The sequence below is a fragment of the Panulirus ornatus genome, chromosome 68, assembly GCF_036320965.1.
Source record: "Panulirus ornatus isolate Po-2019 chromosome 68, ASM3632096v1, whole genome shotgun sequence".
Lineage (NCBI taxonomy): Eukaryota > Metazoa > Arthropoda > Malacostraca > Decapoda > Palinuridae > Panulirus > Panulirus ornatus.
The window spans coordinates 7,372,260-7,390,326 of NC_092291.1; the positions used below are offsets into that span (position 1 = coordinate 7,372,260).

General features: G+C 43.1%; 1 protein-coding gene across 1 annotated transcript in view; it reads right to left on the reverse strand.

The window, feature by feature from the left end:
* Positions 1-6,960: 6,960 nt before the first annotated feature.
* Positions 6,961-18,067, reverse strand: part of LOC139747486 (uncharacterized) — a 35,256-nt gene continuing 24,149 nt past the window's right edge. The window contains exons 4-6 of the mRNA XM_071659861.1: positions 14,953-15,071; positions 13,382-13,568; positions 6,961-11,670 (exon numbers count right to left, since the gene is read on the reverse strand). Coding sequence (XP_071515962.1) covers positions 11,486-11,670; positions 13,382-13,568; positions 14,953-15,071 — 491 coding nt within the window. The 3' untranslated portion in view covers positions 6,961-11,485. The remainder of the gene's footprint in view (positions 11,671-13,381; positions 13,569-14,952; positions 15,072-18,067) is intronic.

The window sequence follows — 18,067 nt, forward strand, 5'->3', positions numbered from 1 at the left end:
CAGCTGTGACCTGAGCCTTCTCTTAAGATGCTGGTTTTCCACTTCCTCAAAATACTTTGATATTCTTATTCATTTCTCTGCGATGTTCTTTTCTTTCGGGTTTGGTTCCGCGTCCAAAGTCTTTAACATATAGAAAAAAATAAATACAGTCTATTGCAATAGATAAAGTACGCCTTGTAGATTGCATATATACGCAGATGCGCTGAACTACGATTCGTACCTCACTTGTTATCTACTGCACGTACATCCTGCTGTTCTCTCTCCCCTCTCAATCTCTTCTCCTCTAAGCCCATATATCACCCCACCCCCATTTATTTTGCCTCTGATATATGATCCTTAACCCTTATTCCTCATCTTCTGAATGGTCTTCGTCCACTATTCATCATTTATTTTATTAATCTTCGTCTCTATTACATTTTGGGTACGTGAGGTTAATCTAATGCTTCCCTTTCTCCCACCCTCATTAGCAGGAGATCAGTCATTACTCGTAGCTTGCTCCCTACACCAGGGATCTGCTGGCATTCCTCTACCTCCGTCAGTAATCCGGCTGTGTAGTGAGTGTCCCCTCACTCACCCTTCATTAATCAGGAATTATAGCCTCCACAATACCAGTATAATGAGAGCCCCCTTTTTTTTTTTACACCATTGTTTGATTGTGATTCTTGACATGCACGTGAAAGCATGAAAATGAAGGGCATTTGATTGCAAAGATCCCCGATTTATCATCAAATGATATCCAGGTGTTTTTAGCGTATCTGACTCTATAAAGTCCCAATGTATATTTCTCATAAAAATCTGTTGCAATTTATAAAAAGCTTCAGTGGTCGAAGCATCTACGAACAACGCCATTTTGAATCCTTTTTCGATCATTTCTTTTTCCGTCGAGACTTCATCATATATATTATATCAATTTTGTCGATGTTTTTCTTTCTCTAACCTAGACTGAGAGTCCACTATTATGTTCGTCTCTTCATGTATGGGATTCGACCACCTCACAGTGAAGCAGTGTTATTTAGGAGGCCATGTTCGAACAAGGATTCGTGCTACCAGACGGTCGTGTACCGTCCTGTTCATTGGTCGTACCGTCCTGCTCAATGGTCGTTCCGTCCTGTTCAAGGGTCGTTCCGTCCTGTTCAAGGGTCGTTCCGTCCTGTTCAAGGGTCGTTCATCGTCTTCCTGTAACAAGAGGTTACAGTCGTCCTGGACTATTTCTATCTCCCTTGACCTTATCTACGTCACCCTCTCTCTGTAGCCAGGTCAACGCGTCTCACTCACTCTGAGCCACCATGTCCATCCCCATTTCCATAGCATTTCCATATATTCACCTAAATAACCCCATTTCTAGGCCGTGGCACCATTCCAGCCCCATTCCCAATTCCCACTCAGGCCATTCCTGGACCATAACTCTCTCGGACAGCATGAAGTGAGGTTAGCTTCAGAATGCCTGGCTATGATGAGGTTGCATTGCACCCCAGATCACAGTCACCATTAGCAGGGAAGTATGGTGTGCAGTGCCTGGCACTGGCAGGTCCTCGTGAGATGGACGCTGCAGTATGCTGCTACACTGACTGGGCTCCATCAGTATGAAGGCAGACACCACTGCTGCTACACTGTCTGTATCACAGTGTATTGCTTATCGCCAAAACTATGCTATCTTGTGCACACTGTGGTGCTGTGCACTGTGGTGTAGTCCTGGGTTATAATGTACGTCATGACACAATTAGATTGAAAGGTGTATGTCGCTGTTGCACTGAAATAGACAACGATAACATCATCATTGAACTGGCACCTGGTTAATGAGAGAACTGAGATCACAACACATCTAGGGTGAGGTGACAACACAGGAGCTCCAAAGTGTTTAGGTGACCCTGCCTGTGACACGAGGGAGATGGTTGTGCTGCACACCACCTCCGTGATGTGATTCACTTCCTTAACTTCCTCTACACCTCAGGGAAAGATGGGGGTGGGGGGGGTGGGGGTGGAGCTTGACCAGCAGCACCTCACTACCGACATCCCCAGAACAGATGTGGGCTATCACCCAGCACGCTGGTGTCAGGCTCAACACAACAACCTCCCTCTCTTACACGCATCCCGAATGGCTTACAACTCCCTTGCTAACACTGTATAACTATGACCCTTACGTCCTCTCTCGTCTCCCCCCGCAGACCCGTACACAACCTGATCTGCTCTCCTACTCTGTCCTAAAAGCTTTGTAAACAAGACTCACTTCCCCTCCCCTCTCTCAAAGGCTCACTACAAAAGAGTATTTGCTCACCTCTCCAACAGCCAGACCCTAGCAACATCTTCCCCCCTCCCCCCCGATCCCCAGAGAGAATCACTCCTGCCCTCGTCTTCCCCCCCCCACCTTTCACTCCCAGAACCCCCAGGGAGCCGCTCCTGCCCTCTTCCTCACCCCCAGATTCCCAGAGAGAGCCACTTCTACCCCATCCCATCTCCTCACCCCCACATCCCCAGAGAGCCGTCCCTGCCCTCTCTCTCACCCCAGAGAGAGAGAGAGAGAGAGAGAGAGAGAGAGAGAGAGAGAGAGAGAGAGAGAGAGAGAGAGAGAGAGACTCCTATCCTCTCTCGTAACCCCCATCTCTATATCTTCATTTCCTCCATACAACCATACAACAGACCCCTACAGCTTTCGCTTCATCCATTCCTTGTCACCGCCTTTCCAAGACCACTACGGTCATTTCTTTCGAGAAGACTAGATTCACCTTCATGAAAAAACTATAAACCATGAGGTCCTCCACGTTGCCCGGTCCTCCAGTCATCAGTATTCTCCTTTTACCTCATCTTCATCCGCCCATTTCTCGTCCCACACTGCACAATACATGATCAAAAACGTTTAGAATTTTTAACGTCTCTGAGTCTGATACGCCCACACTTATTGATCCTTTTCTCCTGGTGTGCAGTGGTGACCCTGGCAGCCATTAGTGACCCTTGGTGTCATTATTTGACCTTGATTACAACTGATACTGACCTGTGCAACGATCACTGTTATCGCTCACCATTGTTAGTGGTTACTGTTTACTGGCCTCGCACATCATTATCGAACGAGCCATACGTTATTGACTTCCAATTCCAATAAGAGTCCTTCTCTCTCTCTCTCTCTCTCTCTCTCTCTCTCTCTCTCTCTCTCTCTCTCTCTCTCTCTCTCTCTCTCTCTCTCTCTCTCTCCCCTCCTTCTCTCTCTCTCTCCACCAATCAAGGGGCCGCGTTTGCTTGTGTAATCTTCTCTTAATTAACACTATTAGCGGGTACTGCCTCATTAGCACTGATTTAGAGAGATGGAGTAGGCTTTATCCTCCCCCTTATGAAGCTGGAGAGAGCCATGGTACCATCGTGGTACCATTACACTTAGACACGATATATAGATGGTTTTAAAACCATCATGATACCGTTACATAATTCATGATGCATGAATGGTTTTGAAACCAACTTGATACTGTTACATAAGAGAATGATGGATAAGTGGTTCTGACACTCTCCTGATACCATATAACATGGACGTTACAGGTTAATGGTTTTGTTACCATCCTCGTACCATGACACACACACACACACATGTCAAGCTTAAGGGTATGGCACCCCCATGGTACCGCTTTGAGATGGTAGATTATAATCACTGGCTGAGGTTTTGGTACTGACTCAACCCTCTCGTTAATGATAGCACCATACCTACCTACAGTAGCACCATACCTACCTACAGTGGCTGAAAGATGAGGGCCATTACGATGATGTAAGCACACACCACCATAGTATATACACAGGGTGATTAGCAGCTACAATCATACGTATATGATTAACGGTATCACTCCAGAGTAATGACTGATACCAGGGTGATGAATTATGGTACTGATTAATCAAGGTAACAAAGTTAGTCCTTGGTTTGATGACATTTTTAAGTTCAAGAAATGGTTGATTAGTTAGCTATGGCAAGAATTAATCCATGTATGATGACTTGGACGTTTCCCACATGACTTTTGTTCTTATATCACTATTTTCCAGTTGTACTCTTTATAAAAGTGATGCTTCCAACAAAGAACAAGATAGCTAATTACCTTTACTAATTAATGCGAAGCATTTTAACTGTTCACTTTAATACCAATAGGAACTTGTTTTTTTTTTTTTACTGCCATCGTTCACATACTCTGTTCCCTCGTTTACTGACCAGGTGGCACGACACAGGTGTGCCATTCCTGTGTCTCTTTGTATATCTTTTCTTATTGGTTGTTTACCATTAGAAAGGCTCGTTCGTAAATGATGTAATGAAAAAGGATCAGTAAGGATGATCACCTATATTGTTGGAGGTATGTGTGTTATTGTTGGAGGTATGTGTGTTATTCTTGGAGGTTATGTGTGATTGTTGGAGGTATGTGTGTTATTCTTGGAGGTTATGTGTGATTGTTGGAGGTATGTGTGTTATTCTTGGAGGTTATGTGTGATTGTTGGAGGTGTGTGTGTTATTCTTGGAGGTTATGTGTGATTGTTGGAGGTATGTGTTGTTGTTCGAGGTTTGTAGGTTACTGCAGGAGCTGTGTTCGTCACTGCTGTGGGTGATTAAGTCACTATTAAAAGTGAATGCATCACCGTTGGAGGTGAGTAAGTCCAAGTTGGAGGTGAGTAAAAGAAAAGTGTTCTCCAAAGGATACAGACCTTTATTTCGTGATACAAAACATTAAACACATTTATTCTTTGTTTATATATGAGACTTTAACATTAATAGAATCTATAACATGGGTAGGTGTTGGTCGACCCGGCATTACTCATCCAGAGACACGTCCATCAACACTCTCGTTAATCAGCTGAGCACGTACGGCACGACCCTTGAGCACGGTGATGCGATACTTGAGCACGATGGTACGGCTCTTTGGTATTATGGCCTAGACCTTGTAGACATGACCCTTATAGGTCTTGTCAAAAAGGTCATACCCAAGGATCGTACTGTCGTGCTCAAGGGGCGTATCGTCTTGCTCAAGGAGTCGCCAGGTAATGAGAAGGACGTTATCTCATTTTTCATTTTTTGGTTATCAACGTTGGTTACCTCATGGAGATAGTTGGTTATCAAAGTGCTTTTCTCATGGTCTTGGTTGGCTGTCAGGTTCCTTCCTTTTTACCACGTGGAACTAGTTGGTTAAGAAGATGGTTGCCACATGGCTCAAATTGGCTATGAGTAGGGTCACCTCATGGTTCCAGATGGTTATTAAGTTGGTTGCATCGTTATGATAATTGTTTGGCAGTTTGGTCGCTTCGTGGTTTTTGTTTGATTACCATGTCTTCACCTCATGGTTCCATTTGGTTACCAGTTTGGTTGGTTTACTTTACAAGCTGATACTCAAGATGGTTAACACACTCTGCCAGCTTCTTGCTTGTTATTAGGATCGTTACCCTGTGTTGGGAGGTCATTAACCCAGAACTTGGTAACCATAAGATGGGTCACTAAAAACTAGTAACCCAGCAAATGCAAGCTCTGTCCTGTGAAGACAGGCGAGCGGCTCTAATTAACCAGAATATGATTGTAGCTGGACCAATATACAATACAGGCAGACAGCTATGGCCCAGTTAACCAACGGATGAATTGAACCAGTTAACCATGAGGATGTACCAGCTAAGCCCAGACCAACAAGCAGATGTTCACTGGTAGAATGTACCACGGAAGTGAACCAAGATGTAATTAACCATTATACTCTTAATTAAGAATCTGGTGAATTAAGAGTTAATTCTAACCCTTTCTAACTCTTCCTTAATGCCCTTTATGTGATTAATCTTTGCACCAACTTTAATTTATCATATCTATTCTTAGATAACGAAGACCCTGGTTAATTGAGATGAACAGTTAAAAAAAAAAGTTTTGAAGGCAAGACCACGTCATAACACTGTTGGCATTATTAGTAATGTCTTCCTTCCTGACTGTAGCCTCTGGCTGTTTAGAATTGCCCGAGAGATGGAAATCATGGGCTTCACTTATGTATACCCTGATGGTACGAAGGAATAATACATGCGTACATACACAGAGAAATATACATATTCATACACACATGTGCATGTATTAATTCCTCCAGTTTGCGTTTCTCTCCAGAGAACCTTATTTTCCACCTCTAGAATCGCGACATACAAAATATTTTCACAAATTATAAAAGGCAGAAAAGTTTTATATTTTTTTTAGACATCTGAGACTCAACGTTGTATGTATGTACATATATAAGTTATGTATTTCAGTAGAGAATGATAACATTATGAGAGGGTGTTTTGATAGGGTTGGGGAGTGGGGCTTTGTGAAAGGGTTATGTATGACGGCTAAAGAAAAGATGAAAGTTTTATATATATATATATATATATATATATATATATATATATATATATATATATATATATATATATATATATATATATATATATATATTTGTAGAGGTTCTGCTGGAAAGAAAAAAATACTAACACCCTGACGTCGTAATATCTCTTGTGATATCATCAAGTGCCTCTCTTCAAAGGTTTTCATGATGCGTAGATAAATGCGCATATGACAAACATGATATAACGCAGAAAAAAAACAATGAACGTAAAACAAAATCATTCACTACTCAGAATACTTTAAAGATTTGTAAAATACTAGTATCATCATCATCACTATCATTATTAGTTACATTTTTATGTTATCACTATCATTATTAATTACATTGTTATTATCTTATCATCATCACTATCATTATTAGTTACATTGTTATCATCTTATCATCATCACTATCATTATTATTACATTGTTATCATATCATCATCACTATCCTTATTACATTGTTAACATATCATCATCATTATCATTATTCCCGAATGACGTGTTTTTCACTTTTCAGAGCGTAATGGATTTTTCTTTCGCTGTATTAATGAATGTAGTTTTACATTTGTGTGGCAGTATGTATTGTAGGTCTGAAAAAGACGCACAAAGAGAGAGAGAGAGAGAGAGAGAGAGAGAGAGAGAGAGAGAGAGAGAGAGAGAGAGAGAGAGAGAGAGAGAGAGAGAGAGAGAGCAGTCAACACTAGTGAGGAAGCTGTTTGATAGGACCAGTCAGTTGAGTCTTCTCATGATAATGTCACCAGACATCAACATTGTTCTCCTGCTTCATATCCAACTAACACAGGTGTTGAAGGCAGGTAAACTCACGTAAAAATATATGGAGAGTACACAGCTTTAATTAATGACCTAATTATGGTAAGTATCCACACGAGAACATAAATGATATAGCTTTAATTAACGATAAAGTAACGATAAGATGATGGCTTTGCCTACATGTGAGCTCATTAACGAAACGTTAATGTATTATGCTCTAGAGGTCAAGGTCACATCTTAAGCCTTGTAGTATGAGAGTGTGACCCGTGAAGACGACGGTACGACCCTTGCACACGACGGTACGACCCTTGAACACGACGGTACGACCCTTGAACACGACAGTACGACCCTTGAACACGATGGTACGACCCTTGACCACGACGGTACGACCCTTGAACACGACGGTACGACCCTTGCACACGACGGTACGACCCTTGCACACGACGGTACGACCCTTGAACACGACGGTACGACTCTTGAACATGATGGTATGACCCTGGGGCGACTACTTCTCAACATCCTAAAAGAAATGAATCTGTTGTAACGCTAACATACCTGTGTGTGTGTGTGTGTGTGTGTGTGTGTGTGTGTGTGTGTGTGTGTGTGTTTGCTCAAAAAGGCTGACAGGACATCTGAATTCCTGCTGTTTTCGGTCAGCATTTGGAACCAGCTCTCTCTATTCAGGAATTTTTTTTTTATTCTTTTGCAATTTGAAATATGAGAATTATTTTGGTGCAGTTAGTGTAAATGGTTTGGGCCAGTGAGAGAGTGCTATGTTTGTGTGTTTGTGTTTACATGTTTGTGAAGAGGATGTGTGTGAGTCAGTCTTTGATGTGTGTCTGTTTTTAAGTGTCTGTTTCCACAACAGAGTGTGTGTACATACAACCAATCGCTCGTGTGTGTGTGTGTGTGTGTGTGTGTGTGTGTGTGTATGTGTGTAGACATATCAAAGACGTAACTGTTTCATATAATCTTTCTTATGGTATAACTTATAAACATTGTGAATTTCTTATGTAAACAAAACATCACGTGTTTCAGCACAACAAACACAAACGCTGAGGAAAAAACCAGTATTATGGAAGTGACTTTATCGGTCGCTGCATTACCCTGCCTCACTGAACACAGGAGAGCAGCCAGGTCGGCCATAGTGTCCTGAACGCGACACGAGACGTCATCATACTTGACACTCACGATGGTATATACAAACGGCACTCAAATGGCACCTCTCCGCCACACACACACACACACACACACACACACCTCACAAGCTTAATGGCTGGGTCTTGCCAGTGTCAGAGACGCATTGTTAGCGCTATGTTACACTTTCCTAGCGCTGTATTATGCTATACTGGGGGTCCACATCTACGCCATAAACCCCTCACTACGCAACACCTTCCAACCCCGCCCCTCCCAGTCTCTCTCTCTCTCTCTCTCTCTCTCTCTCTCTCTCTCTCTCTCTCTCTCTCTCTCTCTCTCTCTCTCTCTCTCTCTCTCTCTCTTTCCCCGCCAAACCTCTCGCCACCTCCCTCGCATCTGTCTCTCTGCCTGGACCAGCAGACCGTGGGAATCGGAGGAGAAAATTTCTCACGCCCTTGGCGGTGTTTCCGTTGCGTCATACAATGGTAATTCAACTCCTTCAGCACGACGGTACGACCCGTGGCCTTTGATCTGGCTTGGTCAAAGGCCAGGCTACCGTAACAAAGGGTCGTACCGTCGTGTTTAATGGTCGTACCGTTGTGCTCAAAGGCTTCAAGACTTATTCGCTACATTATACATCGTTTGCATGTATCGTTGTTGCGGGGTTGCCTATGATTCCCTGTCATACCTGTTCCCAGAGGACCATCAAAACACCACATCAGAGACATTCCCACTTCAGGTGACACCCTTACCCATGTTCGGATGTCGTCCCAAGTTTGGACCCATTGAGACACCCATCTTCGAATCTCGGCCCAAGTTCGAACACAACACTCCAGCATATTTTCAACACTTCTCCAGGACTGTTCCTATGGTTCAAGACTTCCGTGATATTTTATCTGACACTCGAACATCTTTGCAGTGAAATATTTTTCCAGCCACACACTCCAGAAGTTAACCTTTCTTCCTGGAAATACTTTTCCAGCAAGACGTCTTCACGTCTTCTTCCAGAGCCAAACCAACAATACCTACATCATATAACAAGACCTTCCTGGCATGACACTCCTGGAATGCACTGCTACAACCTATTAATTTTGACTGACTATGTTCCAGACAGCTCGTAGAAGCCTGGAAAGGTAAGAACGATCATTACAGCATTCTTTCTCACATGTGTTGTCATTTCTTACTTATTACACTTGTGTTATAATTGTGGACACCACCATTTATATCATTCAGTGCCAGGAGAAAGTAATGCATGAAAAGATAAATAATGATACTGATGATTAAAGTTTGTACATTGGTATTAAGAAATGATAAATGATTTATGTAATCAGTTTGGACACGAGTTTTCGTACAGGAGTCGAGAGTTGAGTAAGGACGAAAGATACATTGTGGAGAGGAGGAGAGAAGAATGAGTTACATCCACACGAAGGTCTCGGAACCCATTAGCTGGGCTTATAGTAATTACATATAGAGTTGATATACAGGGCTGTTTGTGGCTGTATCAATATATCACACAGGAGAGTCGTGATAAATGGTGTTGTTTGTGTCTGTAATATTGAATCATGAAGTGATTCATCCGGGGTACATGAGTGTGGTGATCTGGGTCCCTCAGAGTTTTTCAATATTCAGCTTTATTTCGCGATTGTTTCCTGTATGACTGGTCTTGATGCACTTCAGTTCTCAAAAATCCCTTAAGAAAATCAGGTGAAAATTATTTTCATTATGTTACCAGGTTTAATACCAATCAAATCACAATGATGTCAATCAATATTCTGATAAGAAAAAAAAAACTTGAAAATAAAAAGGCAATTATTATCTTGTGGTGATAATTATGATGATTTTTCATGGTAGACACACAGGGCGATAATGATGAAAGTGACGGTGGGTTAGGTTAGGTTAGGTTAGGTTAGGTTAGGTTAGGTTAGGTCAGGTCATGTTTAGTTAGGTAAGGATAGGTAATGTTGAGATGAGTTTAGTCAGGTAAGGTAAAGTTGGTTAAGGTTAGGTTAGGTTGGTTTAAGTTAGGTTTGGTTAGGTTAGGTTAGGTTCTGCTAGGTTAGGTTAGGTTAGCCTTGGCTCTGTTGGGGGATGATGACACAATATTTTAAAGGTTCACAAACACTACAAAATCATGATGAATTCTGCCTCTGGTTAGTGAGCACTTTGGAGACAGACTGTAGAGTATCTTGGTGAGCTTGACCTTCCATTTTGACAAGGTGAAAACAAGTTGACGTTCTATGACACACACACACACACACACACACACACACACACACACACACACACACACACACACACACACACACACACGTTGACGCATCCATGACGTATCGGCGACGTAACAGTGACACACATCTTGACATACTTTGTGTCATAATTTTTTCAACATTTTTTTCACGACCTTCCTTTGGAAATAGTCTTAAATCACAAAGACATTATTTTTCTTCTTTCAGTATGACTCTCACTTATCAACTATTGAGCTCAGGGAATTCTTCATTTATCAAAACCATAAAACAATTCGTCTTTCAACACGTCCTTCAAACTACGGTTTAAATAAATTCATTGCTTACACAGTCTACGTGAAAATATGGCTCTTACGCCACTACACACGAAGCTCTCATAAGTTTTTGAGCACATAACGGCGTTTTGACTTCTATTTAATATGCAGAATAAAGGTGAAAGTGTCTCGCTTGTATTTTCATCTTTGTTTCTCGGTAGAACGATCCTGTTCACCTTTAAAGGGTTGAGTTGTCCTCACAAAGAAGGATCTAACAACAGTTGCAATTACTCCGTTGTTTGTTTGTAACAAGACTAAGTACCTAAATATAATTTTTTTTTTAGTTTAACGAACCATTCATATAATAACTTTTTTTTTTTCTCGAGTCTATAAAAATATAATGACAGACTTGGTGACTTCCTCACCATTATTATCACCAGTAGTACGTCACCGCTATCACGAGTGTCACCACTTATCTATCACCATAAGAACTCCTTTTGGCTCGAGTGTCCCTCCTCCCCGCCATCAGGAGGAGTTCGAAGTAGCAGCCATCGGGAGTTCAAGGTGACCACCTTCAGGAGTTCGACCATCAAGGGATCGAAGAAACCACCGCCTGGAGTTCGAAGTAGACACTATCTGGACTGCGAAGTTGCCACTGTCGGGACTTCGAAACAACCACCATCAGGAGTTCGAAGGTGGCTCTCGTCTGTAGGTGGTCCTTATAGGTGGCGCTGGGATCACCTGGGAAGTGGGATGAGCAGGGAGAGAGGGTGTTGGGTGACGAGGGGGTGTCCAGCCCCCACCACCAATAACCCACCACCGCCGAAGAGCCACCACACCAGCATGCAAGATAGCAGCAAAGATGAGGTCATGGGTTGGGTCCTGGAACCCCCGCCGTGGTACATTGCTGCCGGATGTTCTCCTGTGGGAAGAGAGAGCTGAGCCTGGTGCACTGAGAGAGAGAGAGAGAGAGAGAGAGAGAGAGAGAGAGAGAGAGAGAGAGAGAGAGAGAGAGAGAGCACTTACCTACATACGAGTACCGATGAAGAACCTCTGCCAGTTGGCAGGACTAGCACGCTTAAGTGTTGAGTAAACACGAACCTACGAGGTACCTACGACCACTTCTTGCCTGAAGAGCAGGGCTAGCGCGTAGCGCTCACCGCATGAGAAAGACATTATTTTTAGTTTGGTTTCCTCATTCCATGTGGGCTTCTTGGCTGTCACTTTGATGCATTCATACCTGTTTTTGTGTATGTCTGTTTATGTATACAGAGAGTAGGTGTATTTATTTATTATATACTGTATATTATATACTGTATATACTGTATATTATATACTGTGTATTATGTCCATACTTGTGATGACAGATGCTTACATAAGTTTCTGTCTATGATCAGTACTGCTTATTTGAATAATGTTCGTGTAACCACAAACGCACACACACACACACACACACACACACACACGCACACACACACACACACACACACACACACACTCTTATACATATACACACACACACACACACACACACACACACACACACACACACTCTTATACATATACACACACACACACACACACACACTGACGCACACAGACACACACATAAATCAAACTATTGCCGCAATACAAAGAGAATTTAATACGTTATGATAAAAATCTATTCTGTGTGGGAATGATAATTAATATAGTCTCAATATTTCACAACAGAGAGATATCCATGACAATAAAACATTTAACCTAATCCCACACAACTATATATTCACAATCAGCCATTCACAAAATGATCGTCACTTCAATCTGATTCAGTTTGACACAATACCGTAAAATGATACGATACTGAGTAGGGAAATATGTTTGATAAATTGTTGTATATGAGTAAACTGATATGTAGGGAAAATTGTTGATGGTTGAATTCATCATATATGAGTCAAGTTAATCTGTGGGGAAATTATTGGTGGTTAAAAGTAAATCAAAGGTGCTTTTAGCAAAGGCCATTTTACCTCTGACTATGAGGATTTGTCAGGACGGGAATGGAGGCAATTCAACTCTTTCATTTCTTTCTTCTTTCCAGAATTCGTCGTCAGGTCTTAAGTGCTTGGAATAGAGAAGCAGCCTCTCGACTTTCTCTGTTGTCTGAATATATTTGAGAACAGTAATGCAATTTTCTGTTCCTAATGGAATAAGTCGTGATTGCAGAGTACTATCTATCTATCTATCTATCTATCTATCTATCTATCTATCTATATACAGTCGAGGAAAAAGGTCCTTTGACACCTCTAAAATCCTGAAGTCCTGGTACATGTCTGGTCGAGTCTGTCTCTGGCTGTGGAAACAGAGGGCTTGGTGAAGCCGTCACCAGACGTGTCCCAGGCTCTGTCTCTGGCTCTCGAGACGTAAGGCTCGGTACAGGTTCGACCAGTCGTGTCCCGAGACGTTCGTCCGTAACTGTACACTCAGAAAAGTACATTTCAACCGATCGCACAACCATTCCTGCATTGCTGGTCGCGGTAGATGTTTCTTGTGACACACACACACACACACACACACACACACACACGGACACATGGACAGAGGAAACATCAACATGATGTCAGCTTGAGCTGGAGACTTGTGGAGGTGTTACTGACCATTGAGGACGTGTAGCGTGACGGCAGCGTTCGGGAGGCTGGCAGGGGCGCACGTATACGACCCCTGGTCTCTGGGGGAGGCCTTAGGGATGAGCAGGGTCCCGACTGTTGTGTCCTCAGACACTCGTTCCACGAACACCTGTCGCCCTCTTCCGGTCAGTTCGTCGGCCACCACCCGCTCCTTGCCCTGGCGAGTGGAGGAGAGAGAGAGTACACAGTGAGAGGTCTGTGGTGGGGAGAGAGAGAGAGAGAGAGAGAGAGAGAGAGAGAGAGAGAGAGAGAGAGAGAGAGAGAGAGAGTGGGGTGGGGGGGGGAACTCACCCACTCTCTCTATCCCCAGTGTCTGGGGACTTGCGACAGCGTCATGTGAGGGACCTGCTCTCCCTCCGTCGTCTGGCTGGGTTGGGTCTTGGTGAACACACACTGAACCTTTACATTTCGAAGCTCCGAAACATGCCGTATCCATAAGGCTTCTGAGACAGTCCCGGAGCAGCGCAACATCTTAATGTCATAATGCCATTTCTTGTCTACGGGCAGTAAACAAGCTTAATACATAAGTATATGTTGGCAGATTTTGTCCTTATAAGTGTGTCATTAGAGTGATAAGTGGACGTCTGGTCCATTACGTCTCTTTATGACCATTAATGGAGAAGTTCCATTAAGTTCTGAAGTAAATCTAAGGGTTGTAATGTTATTAAGCTTATATGAACATGATATGGTAAGACACATTTTTTGTATACCACTGTTACCAGTAGGTGGAGGCCGGCGCTCGCAAATGATGAATAGATGACCATGATGTGTGTATGTGTGTGTGTGTGTGTGTGTGTGTGTGTGTGTGTGTGTGTGTGTGTGTGTGTGTATGTGTGTGTGGTGGAAAGCTAAGCGTAATCTAAGTAGCTTACATATGAATTGCTTTGGCACTAAGCTGGTTAAGGAAGTGTTAATGTAATCCCTTTGAAGAAGAGAAGGGCGGACCCCCAACTTAGCAGCAAATGTAATTCAGTAACACTTGGCACTGGAACAGGTATTATGGTACCTGGTTCTGAGAAATATACCCAGGGACTGACCTGGTGTTCGACGACTCAGTGTGCTGTTGACCTGGTACCAGAAGCTTAATGCTTGGACCTGCTACCAGGTGTACTCATGTCTGGACCTAACACCAGATTTGCTCATGTTTACAACTGTTACCAAACATCGTAAATGGCTGACTTACCTGGTACTAAGAAACTTAACAAGTTCTTTATCTCTCACTTGTAAATGTACAAGGTTACAGATCTGGTACCATATGATAAACGTACGTACAGAACCGGCACTAGAGGTGATGTGATGACTTGATACCAAGCGTCGCACTGACCTGATAACCTCGTACCAAGTAGGCTGAGGTGATGGCCAGGCAATGGACTGAGGTGATTACTTGGTACTCCCAGGTTTCCTTAGGTACTTAACCTGTCGTCAGGAAGCAGGACACTAACCTAGTACTGAAAGATGTGCTGAGAGGATGACCTGGTATCTCCAAGGTACCCCCCTCAGGTACTGAACTGATATCCCCAAGGTTACCCCCAGGTACTGACCTGGTACCAGAAGATATACTCGGGCTGTTTGAGGGTACCAGAGATGATACACTTGATGGTCACGGTACTGCCACTCTTCACGTACATGTCAGGACCGCCTGGTATGTGGACCAACGGTGCTGTGGGGAGAGAGGAGGAGGAGACACGCCATTGATGAGACCAGGGAAAGAGATAACGGATGATATATATATATATATATATATATATATATATTTATATATATATATATATATATATATATATATATATATATATATATATATATATATATATATATCACGGGGTTTAATGAGAAAAACACAGAGAATAATAAAGAAAAGGGGAAATGTGTGTGTGTGTGCGTGTGTGTGTGTGTGTGTGTGTGTGTGTGTGTGTGTGTGTGTGTGTGTGTGTGTGTGTGTGTGTGGTCCTGCAGTATTCGGTCTCGGCGTCATAAAAGAATACTGAATATTACTCAGTATTCAAAAAGTAACCTAATAAATCTTCAAAAGAATTTTAACAGTATTCAGAACGCGTCCTGCTCTGGACATCCCCCAGCCTGCCTGGTTAAATATCCCTGAGTCACTGTGATTAAATCCCTGTGCCACGGGGGCCTTAAATGGCCAGGACACGTGGAGTTTAAAAGTCTGAGATATGTCGAGTTTAAATGTCCGGAACGCGTGGAAATTAAATGTCTGAGACGCGGCGAGTATAACTGCTCTAATGAGTCGAGTTTAAATGTCTGAATGTGTCGAATTAGATTTTTAAGGCACGTCGCCTTAAATGTCTGCGATGCGTTAGTTTCAACGCCTGGGACGGTCAGTTTAAGTGTTTGGAATACGTCCAGTTTAAGAGTCTGGAACGCATCGAGTTTAAATACCTGGGACACGTCAGTTTAAATGTCTGGAACACGTCAGTGTAAGTACCCAGAACGTGACAGTTTAAATGTCTCGGTCGAGTTACTTTAAGCGTCTGGTATACGTCCAGTTTCAATGCCTAGAACGGGTCGAGTATGAATATCTGGGAGGCATCAGATTAAATGTCTGGGTCGAGTCAATATCTAAATTATTATCACTGTACAGTACAGTGTTGTACTGTGAGCACACTGTACACACACACACACACACACACACTAAGTTACTCTTCAGTTTAGTTGGAAGACTGATTTGCAACGTTACTCTGCTGTTCTTAGCTGTACAGCAGTGGTAGTCAAACTGTGATACAGTGTAAGTCCATAAGATGTGCCTAATGCCAAGCCAGAGAGATGAGGGTAGTAGGAAGGTTTGGATATATATATATATATATATATATATATATATATATATATATATATATATATATATATATATATATATATATATATATATATATATATATATATATGTGTGTGTGTGTGTGTGTGTGTGTACAACATCGTATGTCCCAAGAAGCAACCCCATCAGTTTTATAAAAAAAATTGCCATCGAGGTAAATTTTTATTCCCCGGATGAACGACTCCTTCACTGGAGTGGAATCCGGTTAAATGAGGTTTCCCCCTCACTTGGTAACACTGATAACGTGGGCAGGGCTACCAACACCCAGAGGAGAACACTGTCTCCTCGTCTTCAAAAGTTTACGACGCAAATTACGGAAAAATTGGTGCCATATATTAGTGCTTCTTTTCAGTCTTTTTTTTTTTCATCTTAATTCATATTCCATGGGGAATTATGATCATTATTCCAGGTATGGGGATCTTATTTTGGACGAGTCTGATTGTAAAGAAATGATCGTTAAGTTGTTTGTGTGGCAGGTTCTGTAGGATGTTACTGACGTGTTTGAAATGTGTTTACGTAAAGGTCCCTCATGTGGAGTACGAGCTGATGGCCTCCATACAGCAGGTCTGCTTCCTGCTGACCAGTAGCAACTGATGGCCTCCATACAGCAGGCCTGCTTCCTGCTGACCAGCAGCAACTGATGGCCTCCATACAGCAGCTCTGCTTCCTGCTGACCAGTAGCAACTGATGGCCTCCATACAGCAGGTCTGCTTCCTGCTGACCAGCAGCAACTGATGGCCTCCATACAGCAGGCCTGCTTCCTGCTGACCAGTAGCAACTGATGGCCTCCATACAGCAGGCCTGCTTCCTGCTGACCAGCAGCAACTGATGGCCTCCATACAGCAGCTCTGCTTCCTGCTGACCAGTAGCAACTGATGGCCTCCATACAGCAGGCCTGCTTCCTGCTGACCAGCAGCAACTGATGGCCTCCATACAGCAGCTCTGCTTCCTGCTGACCAGTAGCAACTGATGGCCTCCATACAGCAGGCCTGCTTCCTGCTGACCAGCAGCAACTGATGGCCTCCATACAGCAGGCCTGCTTCCTGCTGACCAGTAGCAACTGATGGCCTCCATACAGCAGGCCTGCTTCCTGCTGGCCCCAGACGAGTAGTGTCATTACAGTGATGATCATCGTGTCCTGCTGGAGCCATGTGGTTGCCAACGTAGAGTTTGATGCCACGAAATAAAGAAAGGTATATCATTCTCGTACAGTGTTGGGTTACGTGTCAAAATATCCCCGTACAGCTGGTCATCAGAGAATCATAACGTCGATGTAAGGGGATAATACTGGGTGATTATTGCTCCTAAGGCCATACTTGCTCGTCCCAGACCCCCCCCCCCCCCCCTTGTGGAGGGATGAGGGTGTTACACCACATCCAGACTCCGAGCTCAGAACCCAATTATTTTATTTTACGATAGGCAATTTTGGAGGAAGGTCTCAATTACTGCGTGCGTGTTACTGAGTGATGAGAGTGAGAGAGAAAGATGGAGAAAAAAAGGGAAAGAGTTTGAGAGAGTAGGTGAGTAAGAGGAAAGTGGATATATGACCAAGAATGTGAGGGGAAATAGGAGGAGAGGGAGGGAAAAATGAGGAAGAAGGAAAATGAAATTAGGTAAAATAGAATATATTGCGACAGAACACAACAGTGTCATGTGTGTGTGTGTGTGTGTGTGTGTGTGTGTGTGTGTGTGTGTGTGTGTGTATAGAAGGCAGCGTCTGATAGATACATCTCTCAGGAATTTAACTCATTTCTACACCCAGCTGGACATGTTTGAATGCTTTAGATAAACTCGGCTTATAAGCTTGACTTGTGATGGGTTGG